This window comes from Megascapheus bottae, chromosome X (genome assembly GCF_031878675.1).
Source record: "Megascapheus bottae isolate mThoBot1 chromosome X, mThoBot2.hap1, whole genome shotgun sequence".
NCBI lineage: Eukaryota > Metazoa > Chordata > Mammalia > Rodentia > Geomyidae > Megascapheus > Megascapheus bottae.
In genome coordinates this window covers 90,986,259-90,998,831 of record NC_143547.1, presented here as the reverse complement: position 1 = coordinate 90,998,831, position 12,573 = coordinate 90,986,259, and the positions used below count along the sequence as shown (strand labels likewise).

The window sequence follows — 12,573 nt, the reverse complement described above, 5'->3', positions numbered from 1 at the left end:
ACCACTGAGCCACAGCCTTCCACTTCTGGTTTTCTAGTGGTTAATTGGAGATGAGTTTTCACTGACTTCTGGGCTGGCTTTGAACTGTAATCCTCAGATCTCAGCCTCCTGAGTAGCTAGGATTGCATCGCTGGCATGAGCCACCGATGCCAGCCTTACTGGTATTTTTTAATTTTTTTTTGCTTGGTCATGGGACTTGAAGTCTGTGCCGGGGCGCTGTCCCAGAGCTCTTCAGCTCAAGGCTACTACCCTACCCTTGAGCCACAGCACAACTTCCGGTTTTCTGGTGGTTAATTGGAGATAAGAGTCTCATGATCTTTAGTGTCTGGGCTGGTTTTGAACCATGATCCTCAGAACTCAGCCTTCTGAGTAGCTAGGATTACAGGTGTGAGCCACCTGCACTGGCCTCACCTGGTACTTTTTAAGATACACGACATTGTTGTCTAGTTCAAACAGATAAGATAAGCACCACACTGCAAACTGCCAACAAGACCCCCATTTAATTCATCTGTCACTGGTCATAGATTGAAAGTACTTTTGAAAAATTACCCCTTGTTGGTGAATAGGGGACTAGGAGCTTGTGTAATAAATATGTGTGTTGTGTAAACACGCTTGTGGCTGCACTTGGTACCCTTGTTTTTGATTTTCTTTTGAAGTCCTTTAAGTGTACTCTGAAATCAATCTTGAACTACATGCCATTATTCATCTTTCACATCGGATAAAACAAGTTCAAGGAAAATAGCCAATAGCAAGTACATTAAAGTGGCTTTATTATTATTATTATTATTATTATTATTATTATTCTAGCAGAAGGTCCTGGTACAAAATTGGATCTTTGAGTTTTCCAAATGAGGCTGTGTTTATTGCCTTACTTCCCTAAGAAGTGCCATTTTAATAATTTTTACTATCACATCAAAGACTATGATTATTATAGTCAATAATTTGGTAGTAATGCTGCGTGCCATCTGCGGGCTCCATCCTTCTTGTGAGGATGGAGTTGCCTTGGTAACTGAGGCCCTGGTACCTTCTCCATGAGGATCCATTGTAAGTGATCCTTCCTAGCCACTTCTCTTTTCTGTCCCTTAGCCCATTTCTCCCCATTCTTTCTCTCCTTCCCCTTCCTAGAGGGTTCATTATGAATTGATTGATGGGCTGTAAGGATGGCCCATGCATTTGGAGGTGGCGCGAGGGAGTAATTGAACTTGCTTGAGATCAAGTATTGAGCCAAATTAATCGCATAAGGAGTGAGCCTATGACTCAAAACTTAGAGGGAGGGGTGTGGCACTCTGGGCACTGGTTGCTCTGAATAAAAGTGAGGAATGAGACTAATGGATGGAGAAGAAAGAAAGGAGATGATCCTGCTAGGCCTTTATTATATGGTTCATGGCTCGAGACCCCTGGTCCCTCTAATACTAATAGGTATCGATAGTACACCGATAGCCATTGGTGTTTCTTGCTAAGTTGCTTTCTATATGTGGTTGAATATATAATATAACAAGAGGGGCCAGGAGCATAGCCTAGTTGCACAGTGCTCGCCTAGTATACATGAAGCCCTGGGTTTAATTCCTCAGTACCACATACATTAAAAAAAAGCTGGAAGTGGTGCTGTGGCTCAAGTGGCAGAGCGCTAGCCTTGAGCGTAAAAATATGTCCAAGGGCAGTACCCGGACCCTGAGTTCAAGCCCCAGGGCTGGCAAAAAAAGCAGAAGGAAGGGGTGGGAATGTGTCTCAGTGGTAGGGTGCTGGAAGTACTAAGTTCGATTCCTCAGTACCGCATACACAGAAAAAGCCAGAAGTGGTGCTGTGGCTCAAGGGGTAGAGTGCTAGCCATGAGCAAAGCAGCTCAGGGACAGTGCTCAGGCCCTGAATTCAAGCCCCAGGACTGGTAATCATAAGAATAAGAATAAGAGTAAAATGAAACCCTTCAGGGTTGTAAGGGGGCAGAGGGAAGATACCAACTAATAAGAAAAACTGAGAATTGCAGAAATCATTTCCTAGACACTGTGTAACAAAATGTCCTTGGACTCCTTGATTTTCCTTCTTCAAAGGCTTCAAGTTGACCCATGGCTCTTTCAGATCCATTTGTGTGATTGTGAACCCCATAAAGGAATTTGGGATCATTTGGTTTATCCATAGGCATTCTGTTAAAAATGAGCCCAGTGAGAAGGACAAAGTTGTAGTTGAGTGAAATTCAGAATGAATGTCATCAACTTTTTGCACTGAAATCATTGCTTTCCCCAACTCATTTCATAAGTCCTCCCTACCCACCACCCCCCAGTAAAGTGCCAGGAGGGTTGTTGTTGTTGTTTAATAAATATTGACTCCTTAGCAGTAGCTGTTGGAGCTTTTATAAGATTACTACTATTAAGATTCCTATTGAGTAGTGGGGATAGTGTTTGCAAGTGTTCAGAATAGATGCTCAGTTGTGATGATAACATGGGATACCAACAAGGAAACGCTCTGTTTAAGGTCACTGAGATTGCACATGTGTATTTCAGGGCTTTTACTCTGTGTGTGTTTGGTTTGGGGGAACTTGTCTTTTAGTTAGTTTTGGGTACAGTTAAAATAGGGACCGAAGGGCCGGGAGTTTGGCCTAGTGGTTAAAGTGCTTGCCTAGCATGCATGAAGACCCGGGTTCAATTCCTCGGTACCACATACATAGAAAAAAGCCAGAAGTGGTGCTGAGGCTCAAGTGGTAGAGCTCTAGCCTTGAGAAAGTCCAAGGACAGTGCTCAGGCCCTGACCTCAAGCCCAGGACTGGCAAAAAAAAAAAATAGGGACCGAAGTTGGTCTGAAATTCACTTGAGTTTGGAATTCACTTATCTTCCCCACCCCCTCCCTATCTGTGGGGCTTGAACTCTGAACTCAGGTGCTGTTCCTGAGCTGTTTTGCTCAAGGCTAATGCTCTAGCACTTTGATTGAGCCATACCACCACTTCCAGTTTCCTGGTCGCTCATTGCAAAGGTAAGAGTCTCACAGACTTTCCTGCTAGACTGGCTCCGAACCTCGATCCTCAGATCTCAGCCTGAGTAGCTAGGATTATAGGCATGAGCCACCAGCACCAGGCTCACTTACCATTTTAAGAAGCAACAAGAAGCCCTGCTTGAGGGCTAGGAGTTTGGTCTAGTGGTAAGAGTGGGTGTCTAGCATGCACGAAGACCCAGGTTCAATTCCTTGGTACCACATAGATCGAAAAAGCTGGAAGTGGTGCTGTGGCTCAAATGGTAGTGCACTAAGCCTGGAAAAAACCCAAGGACAGAGCTTAGGCCCTGAGTTCAAGCCCTGAGACTTGGAAAAGGAAAAAAACCTTGCTTGACTTCTATGTGGAGCAGTGGAAGGCAATGAAATGATCTTACAGCATTATAAGACTTTTCAAGGAATAGCTCTAACCTTTTCCAACTACAACACAAAGTTATTCTTCGAAAAAACAATAATAAAAATGAGTTTGAAATGTATGTATTTCTGATTGGCTTTCTTATTCATACCTTGTAAGATTAGTGGACCTGAGAATAATTGGCAGACTTGAGTCCTCTTATAGCTGAATTTTGGCAGGGTTCTCCAAAATGCTAACTAGCTGTGTTTCTCCTACAGATTGATAGGTAATCTCAAACCGTGCATCTGCATAATGACTGTAATTCATGTGCTTTATTATTAAGGCTTTGGTCAAAAGACTTCAGGCTTTCGATATGCATAGTGCATTATATTTAGTCATTTTACATTTTTTGGAGGGGGAGGGGAAATGGATGGATTAATGTATACACTGTCCCACCCCCATCCCTTAGGATTATTAAAAAAAACCCTTTAGAGATTTTCTTTCTTTGCTTTCATGAATCAGAGCATTGTCTGTTCTTCATGGGGTTCATACATAACTGTGAGGAACTGGGAGCCCTATAGCAACCTGCATTTTAGCTTGCTTTATAGCTATGTGCATTAAGACCTAAGAAATGAAATGAAACTATTTTGGTAATGCTTTAGAGTAACAGCAAGGGAATTGTTTTACTTTCATAATAAATAAAAATTAGAAAAAGGATAAAGTAGCAATTGAGGGATTAGCAAAATTCCCCCCGCAAATAATGGCTTAATGTAACTTTCCGATATTAAAATTGCATCAAGTATTTATATTTTTATAAGCATATTGAAAGGCCACCCCCCCCCGCCACATATTTTCGCTCTTACTTTGAGGTGTGTGTGTGTGTGTGTGTGTATGTATGTAGTTTTACTTTATTTGTATTTATTTTATTTTATTTTTTGTGTTAGTCTTGGGGCTTGAACTGAGGTCCTGGGTAATGTCCTTGAGTGTTTTTTGTTTTTTTCCTTTTTTCCACTCAAGGCTAACACTCTACCAGTTGAGCCATAGCTCCCCTTCTGTTGGTTTTTCTTACTTCATTGGAGATGAAAGTCTCATGGAATTTCTTGTCCAGGCTGGTTTTGAACTGCATCCTCAGATCTTGGCCTTCTGATTAGCTAGGATTACAGACATGAGCCATGGGCATCTGGTTCTACCTTTTTTTTTGTAATTTTTACTTGTTATGAAACTAAACCATTTCCTTTGCTTTTGGTCTAGCAGGGGTGCAGAATCTATTTTTGGCCAAGGGCCATTTGGATATTTGTAGCATCATTTGTGTACTATACAAAATTAACACTATGGATTGCCTTGGGCTGACACTACCAAATAGTCATGTTTTGGTGTTTTCTTTTTGTTGGTCATGGGGCTTGAACTCAGGTACATTACCCAAGCTTGGGTTTTTCCCTGAGTTCTTCAGCTCAAGGCTGTTCTCTACCACTTTGAGTCATAGCGCCACTTCCGGTTTTCTGGTGGTTCATAGGAGATAATATTCTCCATGACTCTCCTGCCCAAACTGCTTTGAACTATGATCCTTAGATCTCAGCCTCCTGAGTAGCTAGGATGACAAGTGTGCGCCACCGGCACCTGGCTCATTCCCAAAGTCCCCAGGGCATTGTACATCCCTTAAGCTAGATGTTAATCTGTCCTACAAAGCATTAACAAAGGAATTTTCGTGACAGGTATATACCACCACACTTGGCTGTCATATATGATTATCAACCCAAATTCATACTTCAGTTTGATTACATTCAGTTTTTCTTTTGTGAACAGTTTGAGAGATAATTTATAGAACAACACTTCCTCCATTTATAGTGTACAGTGATTTTGGATATGTTCTCTGTTGTGCCTCTAAAAAACCCCTATACCTTTTCGCCATTAATCCCCCATCACTGCCCCCTCAAAAAAACCCCTCTGGGTAATTATTTAATCTACTTTTATGTAGATGTATTAATATTAGGCTTTTCACATAGAATTATGAATGTGACATTTTGTGACTGCCTTATTTTAGTTACCAGTGGTTGAGCTTTAGCCACCATGGCACATACATCAAAATGTTATTCCTTCATTCCTTCTTAGGACTGAACACTATTTTCCTGCATTTTTTTTTTTTTAGCAATTCCTTTGGTAACAGAAATTTGGCTATCAGCAATAAGGCTGAAAACATTTGAAGATATGTTGTTTTCTGATATTGCCCTAATATCATTGTTGTCTAAAAATCCCATGTGAGACACCACAAGGCACTTTTCTTTTTGTGTCCGTCCGTCCGTGTGTGTGTGTGTGTACGTGTGCGTGTGTGTGTGTGCCGTACCCCCTCCACCCCCTCCACCCCCCGTGCTCTCCATGTGTTGGCTGGTCCTGGGGCTTACACTCATGGTCTGGAGGCTGTCCCTGAGTTCTTTTACTCAAGGCTAGTACTCTACCACTTGAGTCACAGTGCCTGGGCTGGCTTTGATCTGTGATCCTTAGATGTCACCCTCCTGAGTAGCTAGGATTACAGGTGTGAGTTACCAGTGCCAAGCTGGCTTTGCTTTTGAAGACACATTAAATGTCTGCCCTTGACTATCCTGTTCAGTCACATGTATGCCACTCATCTACTCGTCCAATCTTTCCTTCTCACTCCCACATCCTATTCAGATCACCCAGAAGAACTAAAAGGGTGTTTTCTTTATAACCCAAGTGAGGCACTAGAGATAGAAAATCATTCGTCTCTTAGGTTTGCAATTTACAGTGTTTACAGTTTGTTCTTAAACATTTCCAATGGCAGTCCCTTCCCTTCCTTTCCCTTTAGGCCCAATTTATATCATTTGTATTTCCCAAAGGTGTTTGGTTGCTTGCTTTATTGGTTTAAAAAAATGCAGTCTGGGCACAGAGCCTGTCTACCTTCCAAATCACACTGGTACAGGCAAGCCTGGATTCTCTGCCAGTGTCTTAAAATGATTTCTGGCCGCCATTTCCTCCATTTCAGATAGAGGAAGAGGAGTAATCCCTAGAGATTTACTTTGTTTTGTGCAAGGACCGGGGTGGTGAGGGGGTGTTGCTTAACACCTTTGTGGAATCTATGAACAATTTATCCAGGATTGAATAAAACTTTGTTGGGGGGTGGATAAGGAGGTGGCATTTAGTTGGATTTGAAAAAGAACATTTTTTTGAGAGCACTATATGGAAACGGGTTGCAAAGTACAGTTGAAAATAGTTATCAGTAAGTGGAGGGCTGGCCTCACAAAGTAGCCACTCTTCATAATAATGCATGGCAAGATGAGTTGGGCACCTGAAAATATGCAAATATTACCTGTACCCGATTGTCTGCTGAGACATCAGAGCTAGCCTTCAGTAACAGGAGCAAATGAGAGATAAGAGTGAAAGACCTACATTTTACTGGTTGTTTACTCCAGAACCTTAAAGAATCCAATGGATTTCCTGTAATATCCAATGCCTTCTTCTTTAACCATTGATTTTAAGTGCTTAAAAAAAAAAAGAAGAAAAAGGAAGAGAAAAGAAAAAGGAACCAATACACAGCAGGATTGAGTAGTAATTTATTGTGATTGGCTTTGTCCAGCTTTGAAAAGTAAGGCATTGATATTAAGAACTACGGAGAAATTACATAGAGCTGGTGTGATTGTTTAAAAAAAAAGTTTGGTTCTTTCGAGTGATTTTTTTTTTGTTTTGTTTTAAATGCCATAGAGTTAAAGCTTTAAATGCATGCTTCATTGAATCTTATCCAAATCTCCTCAGCCAAGCCTATGGGACCTTTTTTCCCTTTGACGGCCACTGACCCACAAAGAAAAGAAAAGAAAAAAACTAATCAAGGGCCATGTATAAAAAGCAACTTAATTTACGTGCTCCCTTAGAAAAGCATAAAGCCCTCACTTTACCTGCTTTTTAAATTAAGAACATGGAACTCTGCATGAGTACAACAAATAAAAAAAACCCGTCCATTTCATATTATGTTGTTAAGAGGTAGAGTGGGATTTTTTTTTCCTTTAAGGACAATTGGAAGTGTGAAGAGAGAATGGAAAGCAGATGAGAGGATTCAAAGGGACTTGAGGAGATAGAGACAGGAAAATGTATATATGTGTTTATGGCCATGGCTGCAGGAAATAAATGACAATTGTACATCCTAACTATTGTCTAGTGAGCTGCTCCATTCACCGGTGACCTGCCATTCCAGACAGTCTGTAGATGAAATCCTGAGGCCTGCCCAGGACTTTTTTTTGTGGGGGAGCATGGGAACTTGAACTCAGCACCTGGATGCTGTCCCTTAGAACTCCCACTCCCTACCCCCAAGGCTTGGCATTCTAACATTTGAACTGCAACAATACTTGCAGGGTTTTTGATTTGTTTTGTTTTTGGTGGACTTTTCTGCCCAGGCTGAATTCAAACTGATCTTCATATCTCAGCCATCTGACCACCTAGGATTACAGGTGTGAGCCATTGGTGCCGCACTAACAGTAATAGATGTGTGTATTCACACGTGCACACGTGCATGTGTTCACTATGATCCTGGGGTTCAAATTTAGGACCTAAGCTCTGTCTCCTAGCTTTTGTGTTCAAGGTTAATACTGTACCCCTTGAACCACAGCACTACTTCCTGGTTATTTTTTTTGTGGGGGTTGATTTGCCAGTCCTGGGGCCTTGAACTCAGGCCTGGACACAGTCCTTGGGTTTTCTCAAGGCTAGAGCTGTATTCCTTGAGCCACAACACCACTTCCAGCTTTTTCTGTTTGTGGTACTGAAGATTAACCCCAAACCCAGGGCTTCATGCATGCTGGATGGTGAGCATTCTACCACTAGGCCTCCTGGCATTCTCCTCCTCCATCTTCCCTCCTCCTCCCTCCTCTTCTCCCTCCCTCCCTCCCTCCCTCCCTCCCTCCCTCCCTTCCTCCTCCTCCTCCTCCTCCTCTGGTTACTTGGAGATCAAAGTCTTGGGTACTTTCCTGTCTGCACTAGGTTTGAACTTCAGCCTTCAGATTTCAGCTCCACAGGTACCTAAGATTCCCAGTGTGAGCCATCAGTTCCTAGCAAAGCAATTTTTACCAGTCCCGGAGCTTGAACTCAGGGCCTAGGCGCTGTCCCTGAGCTTCTTTTGCTCTACCACAAGCTTTTTATGTTTATGTGGTAGAGAAGAATTGAATCTAAGGCTTCATGCATGTTCAGCAAGCAGTCTATCACTAAGCTACATTCCCAACCTGTGGCATACAAATAATTCTTAATGAATGAAGGATGTGGATTCAAAAAGTTCTCATATCCAGTGCTACCGCACAGTGGCTGCCAACCTGTCCAAATCCATTGTGTTCTTCTTGAGTCCAATTCAGCCAGATGGAAAGGTTGCGGCCTGTCTTATAAGTCAACAGTGTAGATCTTAAGAAAGATTTTAAGAAAGGTCTGCACTGCCTGGCGCTGGTGGTTCACACCTGTAATACTAGCTGCTCAGGGGATAGAGATCTGAGGATCGTGGTTCAAAACCCAGCCTGGTCAATAAAGTGAGCTCAGGGCCTGAGCACTGTCCTTGGGTTTTCCCAAAGCTAGAGCTCTACCACTTGAGCCACAACATCACTTCTAGCTTTTTTCTATGTATGTAGTACCGAGGAACCGAAACCTGGTCTTTGTGCATGGTAGGCAAGCACTCTACCACTAGGCCAAACTCCCAGTCCATCCACGAGACACTTATCTCAAAGGGTAGAGCACTAGCCTTGAGCTGAAAGAGTTCAGGGACAGCGCCCAGGCCTAGAGCTCAGGCTCCATGACCAACAACAACAAAGCTGCTCAAGATCTTAGAGATTCTTACTAGAACCCAGCTGTCATGGGAAGTTCAAATGCAAGTCAGTGCCTCTTTTCCTCCTTATACTTCTCCACATGAACTCATTATGGCATTGAATCCCCAGTTAGCCTTAAGTATGTCTTAGGATTCCATACACTCTCTCGTCTTAAGGCTGCATGTATCTCAGGGCTTTTGGCAAAAAAAATAAATTAATTAAATTACATTTTCAAGGAAGGCTATTTATAAATGGGAACAAAAACATGAGAAGGGGTATAAATGTGTGAGAAGTAATGTACCTACTACCTGGTGAATGTCACTGTAACCCCTCTATACATTACCCCAACAATAAAAAATTAAAAAAGAAAAACAATAAATGCAGACGGAAGAAGGGTTGCGTTCAGGGCTTTGTGGCTCAGGGTGTAGCATACTTGAAGTGAGAGAGAATCTTCGATGGAGAAATAGAAGATGGCAGTGCCAGCAGAAACATTAACCAATGTGTTCTTCCTTCACCTCAGGCAAGCCTTTCATCACAGCACTTAAGTCTTCCTGGAAAGAGCTTATTCCTAAGATGAAAGTATACTCTTTGCTTTTTTTTCTTTAATTTTTTTTTTAATTTAGGTATTGCCAAAACAAAGATGTACTCTTACAAGCAGGTCTTAGTGAGATTGGACTGAAGGCCTCAGTGGATGGCTTATGGGTGGAGGGACGTAGCCATTCCGGGCCTTGTACTAGTGCCAGGATAAACGGCCCTGATTCCTTTCAGAAGGATAGCAGTAAAACTTTTGATTGCTCTCACCCATTTTCGAAGGGTGTATCCTCAGTGTAAAATTCCTGTGGGTAACTTTTAAACTTCACAACGTCTGATGCCTTTTTTTTTTCAATGGAGAAAATGATTCTTCACTGTCTTCATGGTATTTTCTGGCTTCTAACTTGGGGTGGGGGCAGAACTGAGCAGATGTGCATGTGTGTGGCTTTGCATGCGCACTGGGGGGTGGGGCAGGGAAACATGGGCTTTTTTTCTTTGACAGCCTTAGAAATCTATTTTGATCACATGTAATAACAGATCTTTTTTATATTTGTGGACTTTGTTAAGACTAGACGAAGAAAATCATGAATGATTTTTGCCTCGGATATTCAGTGTGGATCACAACAGCATCGCTGGAAAACCATGGCAAGCAGTCTAGATGATCATGAATATTTTTAGCTTGTGAAAATATTTTTTTAAAAATAAAGCATCTGGGCTGGGAGTGTGGCGTAGTGAAAGAGTGCTTGCCTAGCATGCACAAAGCCCTGGGTTTGATTCCTCGGTACCACATACACAGGAAAAAAAAAAAACGGAGGTGGTGCTATGGCTCAAGTGGTAGAGTACTAGTCTTGAGCACAAAGAAAGTCAAGGATGGTGCCTAGGCCCTGAGTTCAAGCCTCTGACCCAGTAACAAAAACCAAAACCAAAAAACCCCAAAATAAAGGGCCGGGAGTTTGTCCTAGTAGTAGAGTACTTGTCTGGCATGCGTGAAGACCCAAGTTCAATTCCTCGTTACCACATACATAGAAAAAGCCAGAAGTGGTGCTGTGGCTCAAGTGGTAGAGCTCTAGCCTTGAAAAAGTCCAAGGAGAATGAATGTTGAATTGAAGCCCTGGGACTGGGGGCAAAAACATGAAATAGACTTTGTTTCATACTGAATGGGGCTGCTTTGATTAACCACACTGGTTTTCCTGTATTCCAGTCATCTCCTTAATAAGAAAGGTCTTTTTTTTTCCCACCCAGAGACTCAGTGTGGACACATGGGGAATCTGCCTGCATAGCACACTCACTGAATGAAGAGTGTGTGATCTGTAATCCAACCCTTTGCTTTTGCACTTGACTTGACTGGTGGTCATTGAGATTGACAGTCCTGCTTTTGATCTTCCTAGGTGATCATCTGAAGATCTGTCCCCAGGGCTACACCTGTTGCTCTCAAGAGATGGAGGAGAAGTATAGCCTGCAAAGTAAAGAGGATTTCAAAAGTGTCGTCACTGAGCAGTGCAATCATTTGCAAGCCGTCTTTGCTTCCCGGTACAAGAAGTTTGATGGTACGTGATTCAAGTCATAGTTTAGAGTTGAGTGTAGTGGTACACACCTATAGACCCAGCTACTCGGGAGGCAGAAATAGGAGGATCACTGTCTGAGGCCCACTTGGGCCTCATAGACAAAGTAAAGCAAAAAGAACATGGCTCAAACTCCTCTGTTCTCTCTTTGTATAAGTTTTCTAAAATGTTTTCCTACTGACAACCATAGGTAACTTAGCTAAGTGGCTTTATTGCTAGAATTTGGGGGTTTCACACACACGCACACACACTGGCATCTGTATAACTGAGATTATTGAAATGTGGTCAACATATTCGAGATTCTGCAGATGCTAGACTTCAAATTAAATTTCATACTAGATTCTCAAAGATGAGGAGAATGCCTCAGAACTTGACAGAACACAGGATGAAACCGCAGCTGTGGAAAGGCTTTGCAGCCCCACCCAGCAAGTGGCTCCTTGACTGCAGCCATTATTAAGTAGTAAGGCTTCCCCCGAAGCTCCATTCTTAACCGGGGCTTGGTATAATCTTGCTATGAAAAGCCTCAGTGATCTCCATTTGGATTCATTGTTAGACATGGCCTCTCACCGATACACCTTCATGTTATAGTAAAAAAAAACAAAAACCCAACTGGATGCTGTGATTCACACCTGTAATACTAGCTACTTAGAAGGTTGATATTTGAGGATCATGGTTCAAAGCCAGCCAGGACAGGAAAATTCATATTATTTCTTGTATCCAACTAACAAACAGAAACCGGAACTGGTGTTGTGGCCCAAAGTGGTTAAGCACTAACTAGCCTTGAGAACAAAAACTCAGAGACGGGACCAGGAGTGTGGCCTACTGGTAGTGTGCTTGCCTAGCAGGCATGGGTTCGATTCCCCAGAGCTATATACACAGCACTCAAGTGACAGAGTGCTAGCCTTGAGCAAAAAGTGTCCAAGGACAGTGCATAGGCCCTGAGTTCAAGCCCCAGGACTGGCAAAAACAAACAAACAAAAAAACTCAGGGACAGCGCTCAGACCCTGAGTTCAAGCGCCCACAACCAACCAAAAAAAAAAAAAAAAGAAAGAAAGAAAGAAAGAAAAAGAAATAGCCGAGCCACATTACAGATAATACTTTTTTAAAAAGGAACATGCAGGGCTAAGAGTGTGGCCTCATGGGTAGAGTGCTTGCCTAGCATAAACAAAGCCCCTGTTTCAGTTCCTCAGTACCACATACAGAGAAAAAGATGGAAGTGGTGCTGTGGCTCAAGTGGTGGAAAAAGCTTTGAGAAAGCTCAGGGACAGTGCACAGGCCAAGTTCAAGCTTCAAGACCAGCCAAAAACAAAAACAAAAAAAGAACATTAGGCCAGGTACTGGTGGCACATGTGAGTAATCTTCTCTACCCAAAAAGGTGAGA

At 42.5% G+C, this 12,573-nt stretch overlaps 1 protein-coding gene across 1 annotated transcript in view; it reads left to right on the top strand.

Moving 5' to 3' along the window:
• The window catches only part of Gpc4 (glypican 4), a 110,525-nt gene that overhangs the window by 56,737 nt on the left and 41,215 nt on the right, over positions 1 to 12,573 (top strand). The window contains exon 2 of the mRNA XM_090326768.1: positions 11,019 to 11,177. Coding sequence (XP_090182894.1) covers positions 11,019 to 11,177 — 159 coding nt within the window. The remainder of the gene's footprint in view (positions 1 to 11,018; positions 11,178 to 12,573) is intronic.